Source organism: Fusarium mangiferae (genome assembly GCF_900044065.1).
Source record: "Fusarium mangiferae strain MRC7560 genome assembly, contig: FMAN_scaffold001, whole genome shotgun sequence".
NCBI classification, from domain to species: Eukaryota; Fungi; Ascomycota; class Sordariomycetes; order Hypocreales; family Nectriaceae; genus Fusarium; species Fusarium mangiferae.
In genome coordinates this window covers 4,214,468-4,240,764 of record NW_024573921.1, presented here as the reverse complement: position 1 = coordinate 4,240,764, position 26,297 = coordinate 4,214,468, and the positions used below count along the sequence as shown (strand labels likewise).

The following is a 26,297-nucleotide window of genomic DNA, read 5'->3' as shown; positions in this document are numbered from 1 at the left end:
CCAGAGCAGTCTCTGGTGGCTGTGTAGTTATTAATATCACGAAACGTGAATCCATCAAGCGAGATGTGGCGGTCTTACAGCCGTTCAGTCAGGACTCTGTTGTACCCATTTAGTTATCTTACTGCAAGGAAAAACAAATCATGATGCTACAAACGGCTGCCTACCAATGTGCTGACTAGTTGTTTTCAGATATCGTCACTTCCGTCAATAATAATCCACATACATATAGCCTAAAGCATAAATACATAGCTACCTGCCAATGTCTGTCGTTACAATAAACCCTGCCCACGAACTAAGCTATCATGTTGATCTTCCAAATCGCGTTGACACCATCGCCTTCTCCAGCACGATCGTTTCAGTAGGATACTCGCTCGATATCTTGCTCAAGCCGCCAAATAAACAAGCGTCAATCTCCTTCGTCCCCACAGAACCTCTTCCTAAATTACATCTCAATTCTTGAGCCACGTCCTCATAGTCAGCCAGAGGCACGTCATCCTTGACGATGAAAACCTGGAATGTATCTGCAGCCCGTCGCATCAGGATACCAAGCTCCTCGGCCTTTTCGCAGAGCTCTCTGAGCTTCTTTCTCCCCCTTGTCTTTGCCCGTATGTTATCTGTCTCGGCTGGCTTGAAGAATTGCTCAAGATAAATTGCGTACGAGTCTGGCTCATCAGATTCATCTTCCAAAAGATCAATGCAATCGAAGCTGGCACGGCTCCAGTTTGCCAATTCCTTCTTCCCAGTTCCTAAAGACATAGACATAATAATTAGCGGCGGTAATACCTGGTATACCTGAGTGCGAAGCCATACCGTCAGTCCAATTGTCCCTGCTAGCTTCCGTCAACTGTAGTTCTGCTCTTACGAGTTTCGCGTAAAGAGTTGGGAAATATTTTCCGATGTTGGATTCTCTAAGCTTGTTCGGAAAGAATTGTCGTCGGATGAGAAGGAAAAGATGGGTATGAATGGCATCTTGTCTACGCTCTGGATCGAAACCCTCGATCTCCTTGAAAAATGCTTTGCTAGCATTAGCCGTGGGCTTCTCGTGTGTGTCGGGATTAGTATAGAGTCTGCGAGCAACGTATTGCGTCGTCGCGCGAACTTCAGAGAACAAGCCCTCTATCTCGCTATCAAGCACAAAGTCCTCGTTATCGGGGATTATCATACTGCGGAGCTGGTCTGCTCGTAGTTGGGTTGCTTTCAGTTGGTTTTTTAAACCTGCCAGCTCCACGTCGGCCATCTCCAGTTTCCGGGTCAGCTGTTCGACTTGCGCACTATCATCAGAGTCAGGAGTCATTAATCGCGAGTGAGTCGTGAGACTCTGAGTTGACTCAAGTGCGTTATACTTCTTTTGCAATTGAGACTTCGGCTGGTTCTTCGTAAACCACTCCTCCATCGCGGTCCGAACAGTCTCCTTGATGTTGTCCGAAGTGGCTTGTTGACATTGCTGATGTTCTGCGCTCATCTTACGGATGCATGACGAGAGGTCCCGCCCCCAGTCCGCTCTCAAGTCGTGATTTAGTTGACTGATGACCTGATTCATGCTGGCTGGGGCCTGTAGGCTCTGCCAGTTCATTGCATCACTCCCCTTGTCAATGTACAACGGCATACCTTTCTGAGGTGATGGTTGATGAACGTTAGGGAGTTGCGAACAGGAATGTTGTCTTTTGAGACTCCCAGTAAGAGGAGAGAAAATCGCCATCTTAGAGTGACAAATTTAAAGCGGTAGGGAGAGCTTTGTTAAGAAGTGTTGCTTTTGATTGTAGATACAATCAGCTTTGTTATGCGTGGGCGCGGATAATTATAAGCAGACTGCGAGCTGGTAATTCTCGTCTTTATGCGGGACTTTCGGCGACTAAAGAGTCAGTTCGTGTGTTGGGCGAAGCTTGAGACCCTCGTGAAGGGGAGATAAAATGGTGTGGTGAAAGAGTATCAGGTGTGGCCGACTCTTGGCCGCTTGTCTGCGCTGAGCGCTTATGCAGGGGACACGGCAGAGACAGCCGCGAGGATGCTTCACAAGGCGGACTGTGAGATTCAATATCCTCAGGCAGATAAATGAAGCGCCTGGTCAAAAGCTGTTGGGCGATACTGAAACTTTGCACAGTACAGTCATTGGTTGAAACAATCATCGATGCCGGCCAGCGAAGGACGGCTCAGCGGTCAGCCTACACAGCCTCACACACTGTTTGAAGTTGTTAAATAGTGAAACATTCCTCTGCAACATGTCTTTTTGTTTGTATTTGTCCAATCTGTGATTATCTTGAATCATTCTCACACCTGAGATTCTATATCATCACTGGTAGCCCATCGCTTACACAGACCGCAAAAACAATATTCGATGACTCAAGTGATTGAGAACCATATTGACTCGATATGGCATTTCGGTTCGCTCCACTCTCTAACCCCTCCAGCAAGAGGACATATACTACTGAGGATGCTTCCGCCAGTTTAGGCGCTATGGGCCTCGATAACCGAGACAGAGTCATCATCGCGCTTGACTTTGGAACTACATACTCGGGTGTTGCATACTGCTTTTGCAACCCCTCTAGCAAACCTGAAGTCAGACCGATCATTGACTGGGTTGGTCAGTTGACCCATCAGGATGATATTCTCAGCCGTCATCAATACTGATCTACTGTATAGGGCTCGAGGGCCGCACCCAGCCCAAAGTTCCCACTGCTATCTTATATGACCCACGGGATAGCAGGAACTTTAAATGGGGAGGTCAACTCACTTGGCGTGACGATCATGTCCAAGGCGTCAAGCTTTTGCTGGACCCCAAACAAACCAGGCCATCTTACCTTCCATCGAGCAGTGCGAATCGCGAGAAGAGGAGGCTTCCCAAGGACGTGGTTGATGTTGTAGCAGACTTCATGAAGGCCATGTATGAGCATGCATTGGAGAAGATTGCATCCAAGGTGCCTCGAGATTACTTGGATCTTTGTGAAAAGTCTTTCGTTCTCACCGTCCCAGCCGTGTGGTCTGATAAAGCAAAGGAGAAGACCATTCAGGTATGTTCTGCCTCTCTTTCATGCCTATATTGCATTTTCTCTTGTCACTCTGTTATTGTCTCTGACATCCTCGAGGCCGCCAAAAAGGCAGGTGTTTATCCTGTTACTCTTGTCAAAGAGCCTGAAGCTGCAGCTCTTTACACTTTTATGACTCAAGAACGAGCACTAACCGTAAGTCACGTAACTCCTGTACCAAGGGCCTCGGTGTTAATGCAACAAGACGGGCGACTGTTTCGTCGTCTGTGATGCCGGAGGCGGGACTGTTGATCTCATCTCATATGAGGTCGTCTCAACAGAGCCAAGTCTTGAGCTCGCAGAACTAGTCCCCGGAAAAGGTGAGTTTGTGCCTTTTATTATTACCGAATCAGACTCAAAGATGCCACAGGTAACATGTCCGGATCGCTGGGCCTGAACAAGCGCTTCGCAGAGGCTGTTCGAGACCTGATTGGAGACGAGGAATGGCTTCGACTGAAGGACCTTAGTGCCTGGGCGCTAGCCGAACGCCAATTTGATCAAGAGATAAAAACATCGTTCACGGGAGATTCGGATGATGATTTTATTATCAATTTCCCAGGTGCTCGGCTCGAAGACAATGTCAATGAGGGTCTGGAGAGAGACTCTTGGTTCATGTCTGGGTAAGTTGCCTCTACCAAGCAACTGGAAAAGACTGACGTGGGCGACTTAAAGAGAAGAGGTACATGATATCTTTGAGCCCTTGATCTCAGATATTGTTGGTCTGGTCAACGATCAAGTTGAGGCTGCTACGGAAGAAAGACCTGATAATCCCATTATTGTTAGTTTACAGTCCTTCCTTTACTTCATGCTGATCGTTTTGAACAGTGCATCTTTCTCGTGGGGGGGTTCGGTTCTAGTCAGTACCTCAAGAGCCGAATTGAGGATGAGAACCCCGATATTCAGGTATAAGACTAAACCAAAGCGGGAAATTTCAACAGCTGACAACGTTAGGTTATTCAACCCGAGGACGCATGGGCAGCTATCGTGAAGTAGGTTGTCTTTATGTAGCTTATCATTCGATTTAACTTTAGTTTTGGGGAGCAGCCCTCAGCCGGCTTTCTTACACAAACGTCGTATCAACCAAGGCGACTTGTCATTATGGAGTACGTTCGTGGTCCAGCTACGAACCTGCAGTTGATAAAGGTCGGCCAACAGCTATCAACCCGGTAACCGGCCGGCTCAGAACAGAAAAAGTAAGTTTATATTGATTCTCAAAGATCCTGAATCTAATGATGATGCCAGATGACTTGGTATATCATCATGGGTGAGACTTTGAGACGTGACCGTAACGAACGATATACATTTCATCGGCACATCTCCAAGTCTTACTCTGAGAATGACCTCCATTTCCGTGATCAAATGTGGATGTCGAACACTCAGGTACAGCCTCAATATCCTACCAAGGACGTCAAGTCGAACTGCATTTTGAAGAGTGATTTGACTACAGTGGACAGATCGCGGTTCAAGGAAGTCGTGGGTTTCGATGGAAAGGAATGGTTGAAGGTTCAGTACGATCTTGTTATCTCTACTAAGGAAGCTGCCATGAAGTTTTGGTTGGAGTTTGATGGCAAGGAAGCAGGCTCTGTTCTCGCGCAGTATGCATAGTTGGTTCATATTCGTATCTAGCAATTTGCTGTCATGATTCACAGCTTTATACCTTGCCAATATTTGTCTTTATTAGCGGTATGCACTGGTTTCTTTCCAACTCATCAAAACTGCCTTCATCTGATATGCAACCTCAATCGAATAAAGCTGCTCCTGCCCAGTTCTCACTATGCTCCATATGAACCTTCACATCACCCCATACCTCTTCACCCTGGAGCATTTTCTTGATATCAGCGATAACCTCATGCCATCCCGTCTCGTCCGAGTCATAGTCTACCGAAACATAAACTGTATTTGGGTTGGCTTCGAGAGCTGGAAGCACCCCATGCCGAAAGAGACCAATGGTGCTCATGTGACCTCTGGTCGCTTGAAAGGACTCGAGGCACTCATAAACCTTGGGACGGACAGAGTCCCAGGTTGCACTAAGATGCGGATCGTCGATGCCAGTGTAGTAAATCGTCTGAGTAAGTTCCGGAGCGATGATTTCGACGGCGATATCACCGTCACGGATAGACGATGCCTTTTTCAGCTCCGTCAAGCTCGTGACCATTTCTTCCAAGGCTGCTTCCCAGATTGGTGTCTTTTCGGAGGACCAGGGCGCAACAATCAGGAGGGTTGGCCTCCAACTTCGCCTCTCAAAGTGAATTCCATCCTTCATGTCTTCGAAGGATGAGAAGAGGTGATGCTTTTGGGCGGTTTCATGCCCGATCTTGAGAACATCTTCGGAGATCTGTTGCATAGGGGCGGGTAGGCTGGCAGCTGACTTCTCTAGAGGCAGTGTACGAAGTATTGGCCAAGCGACTCGCTTCCAACCGGTAATGACATGCGACTCAGTGCTGTCTGATGCGGAATCCGTGGACGCCATGGTGGAAACTTCGGAAAGGGTTGATTCGCTCATCTTGTGAGAGGCAAATTTAAAAAGAAAAAGATGCAGGAAAATATAGCAATAGTTATGTCGCGGGCATTTTATACTCATAGTGCAACAACAAGGTTTAGCACACTTGTGATACTTCAGGAGTCTGAAGTTTAAGTACAGTTGCTTTCACGTCGTGGAGTCACACCTGAAGATAGTGAGTAACACGGTGATACAGGATTTGGTGGAATGAAGGGTTGGAAGAAGTCTAAAGCCGTGGAAATGGCCAACGAGCACATTTCGCCATCGAGAGAGAATTTACTCAGGCCACTGGGAGCAAGGGACTCTTTAACTTTAAACTGAAGTACCAATACTAGTTCGACTACAGCTTACAAAGTTTCATCAAATTCATTTCAGCCAATTTTTCATTTGTTCAAGATCTCAAGTCTTCATGCGTGCATCGCAGCCAAAAGCACCTCGCCACTCGTCTCAGCGCCGCCACAATACAAACTTCTGGTCCTCCACCCGGATGCTATGAGCACCACCGGGTACAAGGAGGGTTGAGCTTATTCCATTTCTCTAACTCCCTCGTGGTGATTGTTGCATAGAATCTATGAAATCTCTGGCTTCAATCAACAACTGGCATAACAGAGAACGGCAATACACAAAGCGGCCTTGTTTATTCCCGATCTAACTTTAGCGATCAACCTAGATTGTGGGGTAGATGATCTCCCCCACAGAATCTATAACAAGGGACGGAGAATCGTGGGGTATCTTCCGTTCGGGGCATTTAACTCGCATTGCTGCCTTAGCCTGTTTCAAATCTATGTTTCCGCGTATAACAAACTATAAAACTTCCATAACAAGGCCTAATTAAGCATTTGGATAGCTTACGTTACCTCCGCACAGCCAATTTAGGACTTCGACGTGGATACCACCTATGCCGAGTTGCCGAGCTCGGCATATGAGGCGGTCGCTCCGGATTCTAATTTTCCCACCTCTCTCCAGCTTTGTGTAGAGCAGTAAAGCTGTGATCCTTGCCTCGTTGAAAGAAGTTCAAAAGGACGATGATGTTCGCAATAAATAAACGGTTGGTTCTCATATAAACCTTTTTTAGTCGTCTACGGATACAACATGCGCTTCTCAACCATCCTCGCCTCAGTATTGCTTGCAGCGCCTATCCAGGCAGCAAAGCTATTAATCTGTTCTGATAGCACTACGGCAAACTATGCCACTGGAAATGCCCTACAGGGGTAAGTAACCCCATCCAAGTATAGGAACATTCGTCCTTACTCATTTATCATAATAGTTGGGGCTTTTATATCCAAGACTACACCACCTTGACGGTCTCGAACCTCGCCAAAAACGGCCGCTCGACTAGATCCTTTATCAACGAAGGTCTATGGAGTGATCTGTTGTCAAAGACAGCTTCAGGGGACTTTGTTGTTATTGAGATGGGTCACAACGACGACGGTGATCCCACTACATCTGACCGAGCTACCCTCCCAGGCACCGGCGAAGAAACCGTCACCGTCACCACCACCACAGGCAGCAAAGAAGTCGTGCACACGTTCGGCTGGTATCTGCGCAAGATGATCGCCGACGTCAAGGCCAAGGGTGCAACACCTGTCATCTCCGGTATGGTTAATCGCAATTACTGGACTGGCAACACGCTGCAGTCGAAGTGGCCTTTCGCGGACTATGCTGAGGCCGTGGCTAAAGCGGCTGGAGTCGAATACATTAACCATACAAAGTACTCTGTGGCATTGTTCCAGGCGATTGGTCCTACGAAGGCCAAGACTTATTATCCTAATGATAATACGCATACTAACTGGGATGGTGCAAAGTTGAACACACAGACTTTTGTTCAGGCTGTCAAGTACAAATGCGGCGGGACTAGTGTGCTTAAGAAGTATCTGAATGCAGCTGGCAATGCTATCAGTAGCCCGGCTCAACAGTCATGCTAGTGTAATTGACAGGGAAATGTCGAGGAGGGGATGTCACATGTGGACTTGATATTGCTCTATTTACATCGCTCGCATGGAGTCGGCCATCACTCATGCTGGAGCAAGCTGTCAGGCGTTGTGCTATAACATCCAAATTGTGAGCTAGGGGTCGTATATGCAGTCAAGGCCTATGATTGAGATCTTATGTACCCCAGATTGAACTTATTTGGGGCATCAACATCTATATCAAGACATCTTCTACAACTGGTTCTTCACTCTTCTCCTCTTGACTCCACCAGAGCCTTCTGTTCCAGCAGCCTCCTCAAGCTCTCGGGACTTTTCCATCCTCCTGTTGTCATTCCAGTAGTAAAATATCATCCCAGCAACAAGTACAATGCTAGCCGCGTAGAGGCACAAAATCTTGAGAAAGCCGTTCCGGTAGTACGGCGCGTCACTTTTCACAAAGATGTTCTGTCCAGCTAATCCTCCAACGTTAGACCCCGCAACGGCCAGCGCGAGACCGATGCACCGGACCTGCGGATCCTCAGTGTTGATACTGAACCACGCATCGTTGAGACTCTGAGATACCGCAACTCCTGAGCCCAGAAGTGTTAGGATAGCGTACTTCATCCAGACATCGGAGCTCCCGACAACAGCGAACTGAACTCCCGAGAAAACGAGTGAATACACGCCGCACAGCAGGCAAAGTGGTCCTCGATACAATGTCTTGTCGCTGACCCACGACACGAGAATTGCCAAGATGCAGACGCCAAAGTTACTGACGGCTGCCAGGAAACTCGCGGTAGATGCCCCGAAACCGAGGTTCTTGATAATCGTAGGCGTGTAGAAAACCAATCCTCCTTTGGGCGTGATGGAAATGACGTTAATGCCGAAATGGCCCCACATTGGGAAGCTGGTCAAGAGGATGCGTAGTGCAGTCTTGGGGCTGATGCCAGAAAGCTTCACGTGCTTGCGCGGATCATCGATAATGACGCGCTTGGCCAAGATGTCCCTCTCTTCGGCGTTGAACAGGTCGAACCACTTGACGCCCGCCAGCGGAAGCGTATTGGTTGTCGAACGAGGCATAATCAAGATGAAAACGAAGCCAACGGCCAGCGTGAAGAGACCATCGATGATGAAAAGCCACTGCCATTTCTTCAACCCGCTCGTCTCTGGAATTCTGAAAATCAGACCCGCGAGAAGTCCGCTTACACCCGCAGAGCAGTAATTCCCAACATACACCAACGTAGCCCTCATCGCCATTTCCTTCCTCGTATAAAAAGAAGCAAGGATCGTCAGTGCAGCAGCTAGGTATCCAGCCTCCCACATCCCCAACAAGAAGCGCGTGGCGTAGAAGCCGGGCTTGTTGTGCACAGCTGCTTGTGCCGTTGCGATCGTTCCCCACGCCAAGATCTGGATGATGAGCCATAGCGCAGGCCCGATTTTGGATAGAACCATGTTGAAGGGTATCTCGAAGATCACGACGGCTGCGAGCATGAGCTGGTTTCCCGTGTTGACATTGTCGTTGTTTATGCCGAGATCTTCAGTGAAGCTTGTTGTCATGGCGTAGCCGACGTTTCCTCTGTCGAGTTGCAGGGCGAACAGGCCGAGCATGAGCATTGGCAAGATTGTTAAGTCGATTCTGGTTGAAAGTGTTAGATATCCGACACGCGATATGGGGGGGAAATTGACGTACTTTCTTCGTAGCTTGACTTCAGCCTTTTCAGTCCAGTCGCAGATAGGTAGTTCACTCTGTGACTCCTCTACCCTAGTTTTTGCAGTAGAGGTGTCCGCTTGTGACTCATGTTGGGGCGCCATGGTAGCCATGGTAAGACACTGGAAGAGAATCGATTGGGGTAAAAGATACAGGTTTTCTGGGGGACATTTGTGATTTATAACCCACTGCATCAGGGTCAAGTTGAGTACGGGTGGCTAGCTGAATTCCCCGCTCCACTGACGTGGTGAATATCCATTTACCTGCCTTGAAATTGAGATGGCTGTTGAGGATCTGCACCATTGCAGTAATAAATGCACTGAATTGGGTTCAGTACTTTATCTGATCGCCGGCTTGCGGCCCGGGCTAACTACTGTGAGCCGGTTGTTCCAAGTTTGGTATAGTGGTTCACATCAGCTAATCACGACCCTGAAAGAGAGTGGAACTTGATGAGCTGCGGGGCTCGGTGATCAATGATCATCGCTTCAGAGATCAATTTTCGGATACTCTACACGTGAGCATCTTCGAGCCTGTGAGGTCCTATCAAAGCATGAAAGACTTCGCTTAAAGAATATGCCAGTCTCTTCCCGTTCATAGTGAAATAGAACCAATTTAAAATTCTTCCTGTACTCTGTTCGGGCACCCTCCCCTCAGGGCTTCCAACGAACCGCGTGCTGCCTAAACTACCAGTGTTGTGAGCAACGCTTAATAGAACAAAAGGCTGCGAATTGTCTGAAGCATTAGGTATTCTTGTACATAAACCTATATGATATCCTGCATCACAGCCAGCCATTCCGGTCGAAAATGGCCAGCAATCGTAGCATTGCAAAACTCCCAGTACTCTGGATACCATCCTGAGATCTCCCAGTCTATGATTACGACCTCATATCTCAAAAGCTCATCAGATCCAGTCTTCTTGACAAGAATATTTTTGGGCTGCAGATCCCCGTGGGTGAATTTGACTTGATGCTTGCATAATGTCGCACTCATGAGTGTCCGTAAGAGTTTGAGGTGTGCCTGAGGCGCAGTTTCCGCTAGCCGCTTGAGAATACCTTCATTGAGTTCCTCTTCTGTGTTGAAAGGACCCGAGGTGGCTGAGTTCTGGTCTGGGGTCCAGAAGACTCCATCTGTGAGGGGTCGCCAGTTGAGAGAGCCCAGATAAGAGGGCGGCTCAAGGTTGCGTAAGTCTTGTAAAGCTGCACGAAGTTGGTTGGTAATTTCAAGCTTATCGGGCGCTGCGAGCGACGGTCAGAGATCTGCCAGGCTCTTGTCGTTGATGTACTCCATTACGATGAAGTTGATCTCGGTCTCTGGCTCCACCATCGACGCATAAACTTCTGGTACAGGAACCTTGCTGTTGGATGACAGGAATTTGAGGGCTTCGGCTTCGTCGGGGGAGACTGTATGGCCGAACTTGACCGCGAACTTTTCCCCAACTTTGACAACAGTAGCTGAGGCGTCAGGGGTACTGAGGACTTCGGTGGATGCGCGTATTTCCGCGATCGTAGGAATTAGAGGTGCCATTCCGTCTTATGGCGGGACAGGTAGATGGAGGAGATTGAGAGATGAAGGCTTGAAAGAGAAGAGGCGGAGCGGGAAATCAGTGGAGAGGCGTTCCCCTATATTGACCAATCAGATGACTGTTATCCTAACCATAAATCTCAACTGCAAATAACACATCTAGCTAACAACTTGGACTTTATGCCATAGTGTCTGAACAATTGCTACAGCACATAGCTAAGGACCCATGAATTCATGACAAGTGAGCTGTGGCGTTGATGCCAACTGACAGAGGAGGGCCAAGACCCAGGAACCGGTCGGGAAGCCGCAACACTAGAGAAGTAGGCACGAAACTGCCAATAGCAGAAGCACGAGGACTCTGAATCACTGATGCGAAATACAATAAGGCACCTACCTAGTCAAAGACTTTACTAAACCTATCCTATAGTATCCTAAAGTATCCTAAGATGTCCTAAGATTTCCTAAATTTATCTAAATATTTCCTGATTTTATGGTTCTAGTTCTTTTACTATACTCGCCTCAAGCCGTGGCCTGCATCGTGCAAAGAATCGCTTCGCCGTTGAAGGGTCGACTCTACTTCAATGTCCTGCTCCCGCCTCTGTTACGCGAGGCATTAACTCCTACACCGATGAAGATGGCAACATGGATGAGATGATGACTGAGTTGCTGGAGATTTTCTTTCGCGTTAAGCAACTGCTTGTCAAAATCCTGGCAGTTTGGGATAAGATATCTAGGATTGTTAATAAGATCGCCAAGTCTGTCAAACCACCATTCCCTGGCTCAGGCGTCCTACTTGCTCCTCTCGCCATTGTTACAATCTCCAAGTCACGCCTCAAGACCTGCTTCAACTATATGGTCAAACGATCTGAGATGATACTGAACGAACCCGAACATGAACAGCTCCAGAACTAGTGGCCTTGGTGCTCCTTCGCAAATGGTGTTTCTTACGTCGAGTTCGTCACAACGCCCTCCCAACCTTATTCTGATGCTGAAGCACTTGTCAAAGTAAAGAAATATCGATGAACTGAATGCCAAGCTTGTCCTACTGTGACGGAAGTTGGAACAGTCCAAGGTAGCCTTTTTAGTGTTATGTACTGATCTAATTATTTACATGTTGTCCCCCTCTTAAACCTGTCGATCTTCCTAAAATGGAAGATATCGAGGGTCTGCTTTACGAGGCTCATAGCTAAATGCCTGCCAAAGTATGGTGCATCCCATCGGCTCCCAGTCGACTAGCCATGTCTTCCTTAACAAGCAGTGGCGGAGGAATTCCTGTTGCTCAGCCCAGCCATTCACCCATTTCTACCCCGCGCAGTAATAACCAATATTATGCAGGCAACGGTATTTCAAGGCTCTAATTGGACCACGTATACCGCAATCCGAGTTATTACATTTACAATACAGCCTCATTATGCAGTCATACTGCACTGCCACTGCTGCTGTATCACCAACTGGCCGGAGCCCAACTTGGAACTTGGGCAGCATACCGTCTTTAAACGAGGCTCTGTGCCCTTTCACCAAAACTCGACAACTTCCTCGGTATTTCCCACAACAACCATCCCGAAACTTATCCTGAGTCCCATTGCCAACATGGCCGAAGCTTTCGGGATTGCCGGCAGCGCCTTCGGAACGGTTTCTCTAGGACTTCAGCTATTCACCGAGATATCTAAATATCTCAACAGCATTGAAGGCCGGGATGAAGATCTTGAGCGCGCAAAGAACTATGCCCGAGACTTTCAGTCATCCCTAATCGCGCTGGAAACCTGGGCTTCCAACACGAGAATCAGTGACGCCGACCTTGAAAGAGCGATCAGCCAAGGACAGGCCAATTGTGTGGCCGCCATCAACGATTTGTCGAAAACAGTTTCGGACTTGAAAGGCCAGGATCCTATACCCAACAGTCGCACTTCAAAGGCCCGGTTTCTTTATGTCAAACTAAAATATCCATTCAAAAAGCAAAACTTGGAGAACTTGGAGAAACAACTATTCAATACCATCAGCATTCTACAGTTTGCCCTAGTTATTTTGCAAGCGTAAGAGAACTGCTACCAGCCTTACTTTGGATGAATGCTAAGTCCAACGATCAGAAGAAGCATCCATGTTACCCAAATGTCCATCCAAGATATACAACAGATGCTTGGCAATATATTCACTCGACCTTCCGAGACTTATCAAGCAAATTTCAACAATTCACCGCTGCATGTGGTTGAGAATATCGTTGAAACGGCTGTCGACAGCGCCATTTGTTTGCAAGATCCAACGTCCAACACACCGGTGTCCGAAATTCAGTCAACGAGATATCAAAATGGGAATGTTTGGACGATTAATTCCCTCTGCGTCTGCCCGAAGAGCTATAAACGGCGCGAACGGCGACAGTGGGGTCCTTTCATCGTCGAAAACGAAATGAGCTTCACTGACTATCACTCACCTGGGTGCCCACTTTCAACGCAGGAACCCCTGAAAGAACAAACAAAGCGTACATTAAAAGTTCCTCTGCCTTTTACTGAAGGACGCTGGAGAAACACCACCCAATTTTCGCTAATTTTTACTGCGGGTACCAGAGGGATAAGTTTCGGTCAGAATCTTACCTATGTTGCAACCGTCGACAGCGACCAGTCCCCTTCCTTTAAGATTGTAGAAGTAGCGACTAGGGGTCTAGATTTCCTTCAAGTTATCGACCGCGAAACATTCTTATTGTCATGTTATAGGCGACTCAAGTGGTGTTTTACCAACAGAAGAGCATCAATTACTGATGTGGACGAGTATGGTTGTTCGATTGTCGATCGCCTACCGTCCCTTGTATGTTATATATGCTCCTAACGGGACTAATGCTGACTTTGCCGCCACTAGATTCGTGATTCTGGTAAACTTTATTTCACCAATGAAACTCTCCAGGCCTTTTATATGCTGGCCCCTTTTATTAATCCCGCCACACATACGCTGCGACGAAAAAGGTATGTCCTTATCAAATAAAAAATATATAGGTATTTGGTGGAATTTATTCTACAGAAATAGGATCGTTAATCTCAAAAGCCTCATAGTTCACCACTTCTAGCTCAACTTTGCCAAAATGTCATAACTCCTGATTCCGAAATGTCTGGCGAAATGATCAGTTCTCTTCTGTTCAGGTCTGGTGACTCTGCTGGTCAAGATTGCAAGTCTCTCTTCTCTTCCAATAGTCTTCTGGAAGAGTTTCACTTAGCAAGAGACTTCCCAGAAATATCAAATTGTGAGTAATCTACCCTCAGATCCTCGTGGCCAACCTTGATTCTTAGGTAATTGCTAACCTTGATAGACCTCGAATTTGGTCAGCTTAGTAGGCTCGTTCTCATGGAAGATCAAGACGGGCTCAAAGAATTTCTGGAGAAGTATCCGTCATCTATCAATGAGATCAATCATCTTGGTCAGACCCCAATACATATCGCGGTTCAGACTCAGAATGCGAGGATCTTGAGCATGCTTGTCAACCATGCAGATGGCAAGGTGCTAAACACTAGAGATAATAACGGCCATTACGCAATCGACCATGCGATCGACGCATTATGTCATGTCCGGAAGTCTGGAAAAGAATCAGGATCGACAGTATGTAATGGCTGCGAAGTCCTCAACGTACTGCTCCGCGCTGAGTCGGCGATTTTCACAAATTCTGTCCAACTAGCCATGAAGCTACCGCGGGACCACGACACCCGCGTCTGCATAGAAGGCCAAAAGAACATCGTCCGGAGTCTCGCCTCCCGAAGGAAAGAGCTGAAAACATTAGCACAACGAGAGCTCACTCCAGCAGAAAGCCAAAAATTGAAATTATACCAAGCCGGTCTTCTGGATAAGAACGCGGCCCCAACCCAGCGGCTCTTGGAGGCAAAGAAATTCAATGTTCCAGTTCATCTCAAGGCGTGCGACAATGAGAATCCGAATGATTCCAGATCAATCTACCTGCTTATCTCCCATGGCGATGTTGCTGAGTCTGCAAAACAAAGTGGCTTCCTTATGCCAAAGACTTTATTTCATGACGTCTTTCGCTTACTAGCAGAACAGCTAAACTCTAGTCAACCCATCTATCGTCAACAAGACTTCTTGTTTGCATCTTTTATCTGTTGGCTGGTTGATCGTGGGGGAGACCTCTACTCCTTTGTCCCGACTCTATGGGGCCGTACAACAGCAGCGCACTACTTCATGGCCTACCTCGGCACGAGCCAACTGTCTTTTGATCGTGGACATCGCGTCCCTCTATCTACAAAAGTCTCAAGCACCATTTTTGAAGAACATAATGTAGACGACTGCCGATGCCAATGTTCCCCGAAAGGATGCACGCCTTTGACCAAATTCCTAGCTTTCATAACTTGGCAACAAGATTGGGTTCTTAAGCTCGGGATTGCCAAGACCATAAGTTTTGTCCTTGAGCACTTGGAGTATATGTGTGATCTGCTACGCCATATTGGCTACGACCTAACCAAGGAACATTGGTTTGACAGCGCGGCTGTGCGCAACGCCACATTTTTTATTCTTGATCTTCGCCATACTTGTTGCTGCTTAGGTGATGGTTTTCGTAATCACGCCTCTGGTCCATTATCGACAGCAGATCGCCGCGAGATTGAAGAGGAAGACAGCCCGCGACTGGAGCAATTTGAAAAGCTCGTGATGGATTTTGGAAGAGAGCGTAGTAACTATTCTGAGCTTTTATCCTTTGCACGAGAGTATTGGGCTCCTAAGATGCAGGCTGTTCATCAAGAAAATGATTCATATGTCCTGACCGAGACTCAAGTACAATCAGCTGAGGCAGTGGGAGTCGTATGGGAATGTAATGGCCCACAGCTTCCACCGTCTACTGATATCCTACCGGGTGATCAAGAGACGGAAGAGGAGATAAGTGAACTGGAGAAGCTTCTTACGGAGCTAGATAAAATTGCTACAGATCCTGAAAGACCAAGTCTTGTATGAAAAGGGTTAGTATTTAGTAGTGATGTTAATTATTGTGGAATTGATTTTTTGGCTTTGCTGTATAGTGATTGAAACTCAGATTGATTATTCAGTTAAATCATGACACATCCAGAGGAGCTCCATGTGGTGGCATTGAAGGATTTTGCAAAGATCCATAATAGTGACATGCTCAACGCAGCTTTGGGTGATTATCAAGGAGCACCCTCCGGGTTGTCTAGGGCCCTTCGGTACTAGTAGGAGGTCTTTTCCTGTCGAACTTACAGTCTTTCTCATCAACTTCGGGTATTTGGTTGGGCTCAATAAGCAAGCTAGGGAAAAGAAACTCAAGACCTTGATCTTAAACCATGAAAAGACTTTGGTAAATTAGTATATGCTGAGGCCCAATTTTGGATACCTTTTGCTGAGTTGAGATAAATGAAAGAGTGAACATATCTCCCATACTGGCCCAAGCATCCCTTGCCTGTGCTTGGCACTGCCAGCTGGAAATCTATCACCGCATGACAGCGTCATCTCACCCTGAATCTTAGGATCACGTGAGCCCTCCTTTCAAGAAACTTCATTTCTTCTCGGTATCTCAGGCAAAGCGCCTCCAGTCTTCACTTCTCCGCAGCAACCAGTACAACATCGCCCTCAGCTCTTACGCCTTATAACACCGCGACCACCTCGGAACTGTTGGCGACACTGATACTGTGATAGCCTGAAACCCAAGGACATTCTTTCAACTTGTTCTCTTGTTACATTTCAACGAGCGCCTGCTCAGTGGTAAGTTGTGTTCACTCCTCTCACATCTCCGCGCTAACTAACGTCGCTCATCAGTAGCACCGCTATCATGCCTCGAGAGCCGCCTCCATGGAGAGGTGCGCGCACTATCATCGAAGGGAAGAAGGCCGCTCTCGTGAGTGAAGAAGGTATAGTCATCGCAAAGACGGTCGGAAATCTTCACGGTGGAGGTTACTTTGATGAGGACCGACATCCCAAAGGCGAATGGATCACAACCAGCGTCCTGAACCGCGGAACTCTCATTTGGGACAGAGACCGTTTTCATCCTCTCGATCCTCTAACTCGATCGATGTATGCGTACCAGTCTGAAGAATCTTGCGATGTTTCGATTCCAGTACGACTATTGGTCGGTTATTCTGCGTACACGCTGGATCCCGTTCTTGCGAGCGCGCCTATCAGGGATCTTAACGTATACCCGGATACCAATGATCTGTGTGGTTTGGAACTCGAAGTTCGTTCTGAAGGGACTCTTTGCCAATCTGAGGTCATTCTCCATCATGCTCTCACCGTACCCGGGAATCTTCGCGCGGTGAAGCACCTTTTGATTGAGGAGGACTGGGAGAAAGCGTTTGCCGATGGAGACATCACTGTCGAGCACGCGAAGGGTCTGGCTTTTGAGTCAGCTCGGTCCCTTCACGATGGACAAACTCCGATCGTCGTGGCTCGTATTCAGCCACCAACAACCATGCAAGTTCCTCATCGAATCTCACCCAATCTCCAACAATGCGTCGATTCTGGCCGGCTCCATGGGCCCAAAAATCGCCGCTATCACGAGATACTTCCTTCCATTTCGCAGCATCACTACATCAACTGTAAGCCTGCGACATTTCTCTACCGCGCCCCTTACGTTTCCAATATGAGATACCCCGCTAGGCTTTACTCGGATCTGGCTGCTTTCGCCAAAGCTCATACTAGAGACAAATTCAACGCCACCGCCATGCTCTTCGCTACTGAGCTCTGGGTCACTATTTCTGAGAGCCCCACCAGACGTAGAGAGCCATATGCTAAAGAGCCAGTTCCTGAAGTTTCTCTGGCAGTCTTCCTGGTTTATTTTGAACACTGGTTGAAGATTCATGAACATCTTCAGTGTATTGCTTTTGCTCACCCTTTCCGGATCATACAGCTCATGTACACCAACGATATGCTGACAGAGGGTGGTATTGCATTTCTCGTTGATGAGTCCGCTATTGATTCTGACCGAGTGCGCAATCTTATATACGAGGCTGAGGTGATTGATCCTAACGTTATTGTTGACGAACGTGTGGATATTTTCCCATTCATGGTCAATGGTACCAAGATGGTCCTCCCCCAAGACTACTCCGGCACGTTTCGTCTATCTCCGACTGAACAGGCGTTGCTTGGGATGCCCGATCTACGAATTCTGAGTCACCCATCACTACCGACCACGGACGGCGTCGAGATCGAAATCGCCATTCCCGAAGCTATTGTCCAGATCACCTTTTGCAACCCCAACACGAGCGACTTCCCCTACACGAACTACTTCTTCGATACAACCAAGGATGGTCCGACATCTCTGTTCGGAAGCAGCCTGAAGTCCGGCACTATTTGGACACACGAGTTTCAGATGTATACACGCCCGTCAGATCTCCCGACTGAAGCATACTTCAAAGAGAATATGTCTGACGCCTGGTCTCAACTTCTCAATCGGCGCATGGCCTGACTTTAGACGCTTGGTGTGCTAGGCAAAGTTCGTGTTCGAGTCGGTGAAGATGGTTTACCTGGCTATCACGGCATGCCATCGGAGGACGAAAGCCGCAGGATTGATGATGCAGCTATGGAAAAGATGGCGGAACGCGCGCTGGAGGATCCGAGGAATAGGCTTGTTGACGAAGCCAAAGGGTATGGAGGATGGTGCCAAGAATCGAGCGGTTCTTCAGATGATGAATGAGGAGCTCAAGGTGAAATGGTACATGATATTGTTATTCAGCAGTGTTGTTTGTATTTTGGCTGTATGGAAGGGCATTTTTTTAGGCTCGCCGGGAACCACGAGGCATGTGACGGTCGAAAACGCTGGAAGGAAATGATCGAAGAGAACCGTGGTTGTGCGACTTGTGGATGCAACAGGGAATGAATACCGGCATGTTGATTGAGGCTGGCAATCTGGTAATGATCTCGGTATGTACTACAATCTAGCTATCAAAATGAATGAGATACAATGCGTTAAGGTTATGCCATGTTCACACCGTAACTCTAAGTGTGTGGATGGCCAACGGAGTGTCACGGTCAAATAGTAAACGGAATGATTTCGAGCCGGTAGCTAATCCAACCCTATGCATCAGTGTTTTGGAAATAAGATGAACAATGAAAAGTCAATTTACTCTCTATGGAGCTTGGATCAGAAGATGGAGTTATCTCCACATGAGAAAACACCCCCAATGCCATCCTTGTTGCTGGCAAAGAGATCTAGCAGCTCAGTGATAGCCGCCCATAATCCACCCGCATTCATGAACAGTGTCAGTGCAATCATGACAACATTTCCCACAGTAAGCAGCCCTTTCTGCCACGTTGAGAAATAAAGTCCCTTGTTAAGATGCAGCCAGAAAATCGCTGCAAAGCCATATGTAAACCACGGGATCGTCGTAGCAGCCGTAATCGACAGAATTGAGTCAAAGATAGGGATGACGTTTGAGATGACAAAGATCAGAACCCAAAATCCAGTCACGGACAAGATCCAAGTGACCCAGGACTTGACGCTGTTATCGGTGACTTGGTTGGTCGCACGCATTTGACGCATCGCGGTAACGTAGACGTATTTGCAGCCTGTATGACCGATTGAGAGGGCTGTTGCTACGACGGCTGGGAGGATGATTCCGTAGGCGACTTTGGCGGGAATGGAGGATGCGGCTGAGAGGACGGGGGATGTGGTGAGATCGCCAGCGAGACAGTAGAGAGCCACGGCCATAGCGATGTAGAAGAGGGTGCTAACGATCTCGAGGACTGCGAGGGCGAAACGGAAGTCTTTTGCGGGATCTCGCATTTCGGCCATGTATGAGCTGTCTAGTGTCAGTTTGGTTCAACCGATATTGAAGGAGGAAACTTACGGGAATGTGAAAGTGCCAGCGTATGAGAATACAACACGCAAACAAGCATTGAGACCATCGCGAAACGTGGGGTTTCCGACGACCTTGATCTCCTTATGCCAACCTTCCGGCGCAGTCGCAGGTCCCGAAACAGCCAAGCTGATCAAAACGATCAAACAAGCCGCCACGACACTAACAGCATTGGGAATTCCCGCCTTTGACACAAACTTCATCGTTCTTGGTATCGACAAGATATAACACGCGATACACGCCACAAGAATCCAGATGACAGTACACGTCGCATGACTACTAAGCGTGTTCAGCGCCACGGATAGCGTGACTGTAGCTGAAGCGACGATGAAGACAACTTGGATCATCATGACGAAGCCGGCGAAGGACTCAAACCATGGGCCGCCGACGATGCGGGTCATTTCGACGATGCTGACGACGTTGGGGTGTTTGCGGTAGAATTGGAGGAGTTCGTACGCTGCGTACCATGATAATGCGCCGATGCCGAGGATTGCGATTATGCCGGGTACGATTCCGAGGGTTTTTATCGTTGAGGGGAGAGACAAGATTCCAAGACCGAGTTGGTTTGTGAAGAGAATCAGGACGGTATCCCATCGTCCAAGGGTTCTGTAATTCTTCCCGCCTTGATCAAAGATATTGCCCTTTTCCTCAGTACCAGCAGGAACAGCCTGGAAATCGGCCTCATCTTTTGGTGGTTCTGTGTCTGAGGCGCTGGACTCGGGAGGATGAGATGTCAGTGGTGAAGGCTCGACAGGCTTTTTTGAAAACTTCATGATGCCCATTGTGAGGTGCTACGGTCCTGCGTAGCAGACGACGTTGAAGGGGGAGAATGAATTGGGAAAGGAGGTAGAAGGTGAAAAGGGAAAGTCAATGGAAGGGTCGTGGGCAGACTTGACGTTATTAGCGGCCCGTCGTTCTCCATATTATCACCCTTTTATGTTATACCCCAGGCCGAAGAGACCTCCGATCGGAGGTTGTAGCGGGAGCTATGATGTACATTTTTGGTGGTTCGATGGGGAAGAGTGAGCTCCGGGGTCCAATTACAGGTGTAGCATTACAAGAGATGGAATTACTCAAGAGGATAGCTTGTCGTAGAGACCCCGTGGGGGAAGTGAAGCTGTTCAGTTCATTACGTTATGAACTTGTCTGTAACACAAGATAGGAAGGTCCCTTGACGAGAACTCAAAGGTAGGTAATCTCAGAAGATGCTGATGTTTTGTAGATACATCCCCGCCGATTGGTCCTCGGCCACCCCGGCAGCTCCGCCGGATGGAGCACCGGAACAGTGGGGCCTTTGCCTCCGTCAACCTTTCAATTTTGCAGCCAGTGGAGCATTACGTATGTCCGAGTATCCGGCCCTGACTCCGTACGGCACTTAATCCCAATCATCTCGCCACTATTGACTTTTTTCCCGCTTCTGTTAGCATACCGGTTTCACTGGAATAGAGTTTTTAAGGTTATGTCAGCCTTGACTTTCACAACATCTGACAGTGGACCCCCCTCGTGTTTTGTGGTTATTTCTTTTACGTAGAAAATGGAGTCGAAAAGCTGGGCATTTACATACGCGAAATCCACATTCGCGTTCCGATCGGAGGTTGACGGTGGAGTTGGCTGACATGATGAAAACTAGGATGGAAGAAAAAAATTGCTTCTACGAAATGTTCTACGGGCCGCGTGAAGATCCTTGCGTAACGCGACAGGACTGCTTTGAGCTAGAGGGCGGATTGAGATGAGGCGGGTTTGTGGTTATTTCTGGAATTTAAATGTCCGAGACCGTTGGAGCTTAGGCTGGAGGGGGAAGGTAAGCCGCAAAGAGCGAGATCCGTGGTCAGCGCCCTTTTACTGCCAAGCTTGTCAAGTTGCTGTGAGGCGAGCGGTGGTCCGATGTTGCCTTGGCGATTTCAGCGACGGTTTCTTTCGCGCAGTATGGACGGGTGACTAATCATCATGTAATTCTCAACTGTCATCACCGTACACATGTTTCATTGCCGGATGTCGCGAGTTGGCAATACTGGAGTGGGAGCGGAATTTGGGTGTCTGCAAGGTAGTCTGTGACACTGGCGATCGAGTCTGTTGATCTGATAACCTTATTTCTCATCCTTGTGGCGTTTCATACACTGCAGAAGGGAGATGTTACCATGTTAGAAACATTTTTGACGATGCAACGTTCTTGCATACGCGAATGATCTATGTTTCGGGGATGTTGTCGTTGGTCAGTGGAATTGAACCTTGTTTGAGTCAGTACTGCTCACTCCCGGAAGATCTAAACATTTCTTCTCCCTCGCATGGCTCTAGGATGTATCCAAAATTCATCAGTTGCGAGTAGTTTCTTATGTCGTAACAGCGTTCTCGGTGAGCATCGGGGCATCAACTCAATTGGTCAATGTCATCATATCCCTACTGGACAAATATCATATGGCTCATATGGCACCACCTTGGACAGCGAACTTTTTCCTACCATTCGTATTGTCCCTTTTCATCTGAACTTGACCCAATCCCGACACTCAATCCCTTGAATCTCGGCCCAAGCCACATGTCAATTTAGAGCTTCCAACATCCGAGAGCGACTACTCGACAGTCCCACGGCCAATAGCAATGAGCCTCGACAGCTAAAAGTTGCTTACGTGTCGCATCAGATATGGTGCTTAATATGACGAGTCTGTAATGAGAAGAGCTTCCCCAAGTCGATTCTAAGAAGTCAGCACCAGCATATAGAAGATGGGTTACATCAAGAAGAATTTCCTGTCCTATCATCTACTAAGCTTATACCATATGTGTTCCTTAGGACATTCCCGTCAGCCATAATTGGATCTCTTGAAAGGTGGCTGCCACACGATCTGAGCCGAGTGCGAATATCTTCCCGACTCCGTCAATTTCTCACGTCAGCGAATCGCACACTACGAAAGAGTTCTGAGCGGCAAGAAAACTTAGAATCTCTATCCCAAATGACAAAAGTATTTAGGCAAGTTTAGTATAGTTTTAGCTGCCTATTGTCTAATTCTTTTTAGCACCCAAGCTCAGGGTCAGATGCTTTCTGGCTCCCTGAGCGGAACTCCGTTGGGCTCATAGATGCACCGCAGACTTGCTATAAGTAACCATATCCCACCAGATAAAATAATGACATACCATCACCATCAGAACTCACATCAAAATGTCTGAACTTCCGACATACGCCAAACAACAAGAATGGAGAGATATCCAATCTTTCCTCCCTGAACGTCTACACTTCACACCCGATCACTCTCCCACCGAGGAAGTATGGCATCACCGCGGCCACGCTCTCCATCTCGACAGATGGCGCAATTCCTCCGCCAGCGTCAGACTCATAATGCATCACGGTATGGGAACCAACGGACGCATGATGTCAATGCTTCTCGGCGTGCCCCTCCACAAAGCAGGGTTTGAACTCGTCGCCATCGACATGCCAGGCTATGGCTGCACAGTTCCGAAAAAGGGCCATGTTTGGGATTTTGCGGAGTGGGTCAATATTGCGAGTGAATTTGTGGCCCATGAGTATGAGAGTGATAATCGGCCTATTGTGCTCTATGGATTGAGTGCTGGGGGTGGTCTGACGTTTCATGTTGCGGGGATGAATGAGCGTGTTAGGGGGATTGTGGGCATGTGTTTCATGGATATGAGGATCCAGAGTGTTGCTGACGCTGCGTGTCGGAATCTCTTCATGAGTCGTATCGGTGCGCCAATGGGGAGAGTGATGCACGCTCTCGGTCTAGGATGGATGTCGATGCCAATGTACATCACCGGTCGAATGTCAACACTCGTCAACAATCCCCAAGCACTCGCAGCTTGTATGCGCGACAACAGCTCGGCAAACGCATGGGTATCGATGGGCTTTTTATCTTCGTTCACAACGTATAAACCAGCCAAGGAACCGAAGGACTTTGATACGTGTCCGATTTTGTTGACGCAGCCTGCGGAAGATAGGTGGACGCCTCTTTGGGTGTCGGAAGCTTTTTTGAAGGATGCTGATAAGGTCAAGGTCAAGACTGTTATGTTAGAGGGGGCGGGACATTACCCGCTTGAGGATCCAGGGTTGGGGCAGATGGTAGAGGCGATTGTTGCGTTTTTGAAGGATATTGAGCAAGCAGCGTAAGCCGCCGTGATGATATTGAGGGGTCAACTGGAGATCAAGACCCAGCACGAAAACTTAACATATAAGGGATGTATTCTTTGTTCTCGCCTGATAACTACCTTTTAGTCGGAAGACTGAGTGGAGGAGATATTGGGAGATTCTGCTTGGTCTTGTCTTTCGTTACAGTATTGTACATCCCCGTCCGATCTCGGTATCTACGTCATTATCTCCTGAACCACCCTCAAACCCTTCTTCACTTGATAACAGCAATCTTACTTTCCTCTGATTGTTCTTATCAATATCATCGAACCCCCTCCTGACCATTTTGACATCAGAAAAGTAATTCAGACCTGGGAAATCAGTCTGATACTCCACGAGCAACTCCTCAACTTCTTCGCGTCTGTAATCATCTAACGCAGCCAACGACAGCGCGAGAGGCGAAGCCACCGCAGAAGCTGCAATCGGGCGATTATAACTAGCAGCTCGGCCTAATACAATACTCTCATCAACATAGCGCCTAGCATCCGCTACAAGAACAGGATCGCCATCGTAGGACCGTAAAATACGGTTCAGAATAGTAGCCATCGACAGTATCACGGCGATCGCTGTATGGAAACGCATCCCCATTCTTCTCTGAAGAAACGTTGATCCAGATGCTTTTGCTTTAGCGACTGCTTCTTCAGCTGCTCTGATAAGCCTCGGATGTTCTGTCTGGATAAGAGCATATGTGCACTGGATTTGGTAGAGGTATCGATCAGGATCACGGATGAAGCAGGACATTTCACCCATCGTTCCGATATTGAGGCTTGCGAAAGAGGTGCCGTCTCCTGATTTGAGAGGGCGTGCTGCATCGCCAAGGATAGAGAGAGCTTGCCAGAACCATGGGCCGAGTTGGATATTCAGGTTGGTGAAACTCTCGAGGACCTGATACTTGTGAGGACATGGTGAGAAGTAGGGGGATGGGACTTACCACAATGGAGAATATGGTTTGCATGAGCGGCTTATCGGAGGGGTCAAATTGAGACTTGAGGGTGGCGTTCTGAAGCAAGTAGGCGAGCACTTCATGGTGCTTCGAATTGACACTGCCCGGACCAGTGACACCACTCCCACCACTACCAAGCCATTCCTATGAATATCCTAATTAGAATTTGCGTGCCGCACAGAGTAGAATACATACCTGGCAGATCGATATCAAGTAGATCGAGCACATATTATCCGCCGAAAACGCCTGCTTAGGATCCTGCATCGACTCCCTCAACACCCTCAACGCAAAAACATACTTATCCAACGCATCAACCTTTGAAGCACTCCTATCCTTCAACGGTCCAAAACCCGTTACAAACGCCGCGATAGCTGCATCGAGCGGTTTACTCGACCCGACGTGGCGCGGCAAGTCTTTGACGAACCAGCCATACGTTGAGATGTCATAGCCTGGGTTATCGAACTCGAGGATATGCACCAAGTTACCCGCCACTAATGTCTTGTCATTACTCAGCGCCGAAGACGGCCCAGCTACTGCTTTGGTGTGTTTCTTGGCAGCTTGGTTGTTCTCGGACTTGAAGAGGAAGCGCTTTACACCGATGCCTGTGCATTGGAGCTTGAGGCGTGTGCATCGCGCACAAGCGGGTTTAGCCTGATCGCACTGATTTCATCAGCACCGTCATGCATCCATATGTTGTCATGGCGTACCTTTTTCTTCTGCTTACGGCACGCGTCGCAACCTTGAGCTTTAGGAACGCCGGCCATCGCAGGGTTTTACCTCAATTGAACGGGTTTGATGCTTTGTGCAGGTACAATTATCCCCCGCTTACTCTCGCCAAGCAGCTAAACTGTTTGAGACGCGCGGCTTAATAATGATTTGCACGACATGACAATGATATCCTGCGGCTTCTACGTAGTTCTATCGCTGAGAATCAATACTATTGTATCACTGAGAAATACACCTGGATAACAATGGCTGCGATATCGACTCTCTCCAAAGAAAGAATAAATAAGACTCTCAACCCAATCTCTCGCTTCAGAAAGCCAAGACTCGCCTTAACAAATCATGACGACGAATAAGATGAATCGCAGCGTACACTGCCCCATACTAACCGCTTCTGGCCTCATAGCGCGCTGATCCCAGCGAATACCTTATTAAGCTTGAATTAGCCTCCTGATCGAATTCCTTGGCTTCAACACAAACTTTGAATTACGCGTTTCTCCCTGCATAAGAATTGAGAAAACACCGCGGAGAAATGGGAACCACGAGATTCTTCGGTACCTCGGCAGTTTCCTATTCTGAACCTCGTGTTGGTCGTTTCAGAGAATGTCAAACCAACAGCTTAACTGCGGATGATCGGCACAGCCTGACTCCCGTCCAATAGAATCGTCGGAAATCGTCATGATACGAGATGAACACCCCGGCATTTGCACTAAAGTGACGACGTAGAATGGACACAGCCACAAAGGATTCTCCTACTGTCACATTTCACTGTTGGACCAACAGCATAGTTATGCAGGTGCCTGGTCGTTCAATTCGTCCGGGCAATTTTCACCGTGGGCGCCAAGATGTTTTTAGCAGCATGCCAAGCTCGCTTGGCTTGTTGAGGGGGGACGGGGGAGTCTTTAAGGAGGGTTTTGCTGTTCACATTCTGTATTGTTTTCCCTTGAAATTACTGGCAGACGCTCTCTTGAGGTTTACTTTGTTCCTGATCTCAGCTGAGCCTGTTAATCCCTCAGCTTTGCCTTGCCAGTTAGATCCCTTCATGTTTCGC

General features: G+C 48.0%; 10 protein-coding genes across 10 annotated transcripts; 5 read left to right on the top strand and 5 right to left on the bottom strand.

Annotated features, from left to right (window-relative positions):
• Positions 1–300: 300 nt before the first annotated feature.
• FMAN_01884 (uncharacterized protein) lies at positions 301–1,699 on the bottom strand (the record flags this gene model as incomplete). The annotated part of the gene is made up of 2 exons (XM_041824011.1): positions 301–746; positions 811–1,699. 2 exons carry the CDS (start codon positions 1,697–1,699, stop codon positions 301–303), a joined length of 1,335 nt encoding a protein of 444 aa, XP_041677232.1.
• Positions 1,700–2,454: 755 nt separating this feature from the next.
• FMAN_01883 (uncharacterized protein) lies at positions 2,455–4,628 on the top strand (the record flags this gene model as incomplete). Its single annotated transcript, XM_041824000.1, has 9 exons — positions 2,455–2,581; positions 2,641–3,179; positions 3,229–3,343; positions 3,394–3,643; positions 3,696–3,801; positions 3,849–3,926; positions 3,975–4,012; positions 4,075–4,216; positions 4,266–4,628. The coding sequence occupies 9 exons, from the start codon at positions 2,455–2,457 to the stop codon at positions 4,626–4,628; spliced, it is 1,758 nt and encodes a 585-aa protein (XP_041677231.1).
• Positions 4,629–4,761: 133 nt separating this feature from the next.
• Positions 4,762–5,526, bottom strand: FMAN_01882 (uncharacterized protein; the record flags this gene model as incomplete). Its single annotated transcript, XM_041823989.1, has 1 exon — positions 4,762–5,526. The coding sequence occupies one exon, from the start codon at positions 5,524–5,526 to the stop codon at positions 4,762–4,764; it is 765 nt and encodes a 254-aa protein (XP_041677230.1).
• A 1,089-nt stretch (positions 5,527–6,615) lies between these two features.
• FMAN_01881 (uncharacterized protein) lies at positions 6,616–7,448 on the top strand (the record flags this gene model as incomplete). Its single annotated transcript, XM_041823978.1, has 2 exons — positions 6,616–6,734; positions 6,791–7,448. The coding sequence occupies 2 exons, from the start codon at positions 6,616–6,618 to the stop codon at positions 7,446–7,448; spliced, it is 777 nt and encodes a 258-aa protein (XP_041677229.1).
• Positions 7,449–7,685: 237 nt separating this feature from the next.
• On the bottom strand, positions 7,686–9,245 carry FMAN_01880 (uncharacterized protein; the record flags this gene model as incomplete). Its single annotated transcript, XM_041823967.1, has 2 exons — positions 7,686–9,069; positions 9,124–9,245. The coding sequence occupies 2 exons, from the start codon at positions 9,243–9,245 to the stop codon at positions 7,686–7,688; spliced, it is 1,506 nt and encodes a 501-aa protein (XP_041677228.1).
• A 3,007-nt stretch (positions 9,246–12,252) lies between these two features.
• Positions 12,253–15,600, top strand: FMAN_01879 (uncharacterized protein; the record flags this gene model as incomplete). The annotated part of the gene is made up of 5 exons (XM_041823956.1): positions 12,253–12,695; positions 12,750–13,461; positions 13,513–13,616; positions 13,704–13,891; positions 13,958–15,600. The coding sequence occupies 5 exons, from the start codon at positions 12,253–12,255 to the stop codon at positions 15,598–15,600; spliced, it is 3,090 nt and encodes a 1,029-aa protein (XP_041677227.1).
• Positions 15,601–16,429: 829 nt separating this feature from the next.
• FMAN_16028 (uncharacterized protein) lies at positions 16,430–18,061 on the top strand (the record flags this gene model as incomplete). The annotated part of the gene is made up of 1 exon (XM_041823945.1): positions 16,430–18,061. The coding sequence occupies one exon, from the start codon at positions 16,430–16,432 to the stop codon at positions 18,059–18,061; it is 1,632 nt and encodes a 543-aa protein (XP_041677226.1).
• A 675-nt stretch (positions 18,062–18,736) lies between these two features.
• FMAN_01878 (uncharacterized protein) lies at positions 18,737–20,224 on the bottom strand (the record flags this gene model as incomplete). Its single annotated transcript, XM_041823934.1, has 2 exons — positions 18,737–19,394; positions 19,443–20,224. 2 exons carry the CDS (start codon positions 20,222–20,224, stop codon positions 18,737–18,739), a joined length of 1,440 nt encoding a protein of 479 aa, XP_041677225.1.
• A 2,378-nt stretch (positions 20,225–22,602) lies between these two features.
• Positions 22,603–23,562, top strand: FMAN_01877 (uncharacterized protein; the record flags this gene model as incomplete). Its single annotated transcript, XM_041823922.1, has 1 exon — positions 22,603–23,562. One exon carries the CDS (start codon positions 22,603–22,605, stop codon positions 23,560–23,562), a length of 960 nt encoding a protein of 319 aa, XP_041677224.1.
• Positions 23,563–23,721: 159 nt separating this feature from the next.
• Positions 23,722–25,287, bottom strand: FMAN_01876 (uncharacterized protein; the record flags this gene model as incomplete). The annotated part of the gene is made up of 4 exons (XM_041823911.1): positions 23,722–24,465; positions 24,512–24,667; positions 24,719–25,183; positions 25,231–25,287. 4 exons carry the CDS (start codon positions 25,285–25,287, stop codon positions 23,722–23,724), a joined length of 1,422 nt encoding a protein of 473 aa, XP_041677223.1.
• Between the last annotated feature and the right edge of the window lie 1,010 nt (positions 25,288–26,297).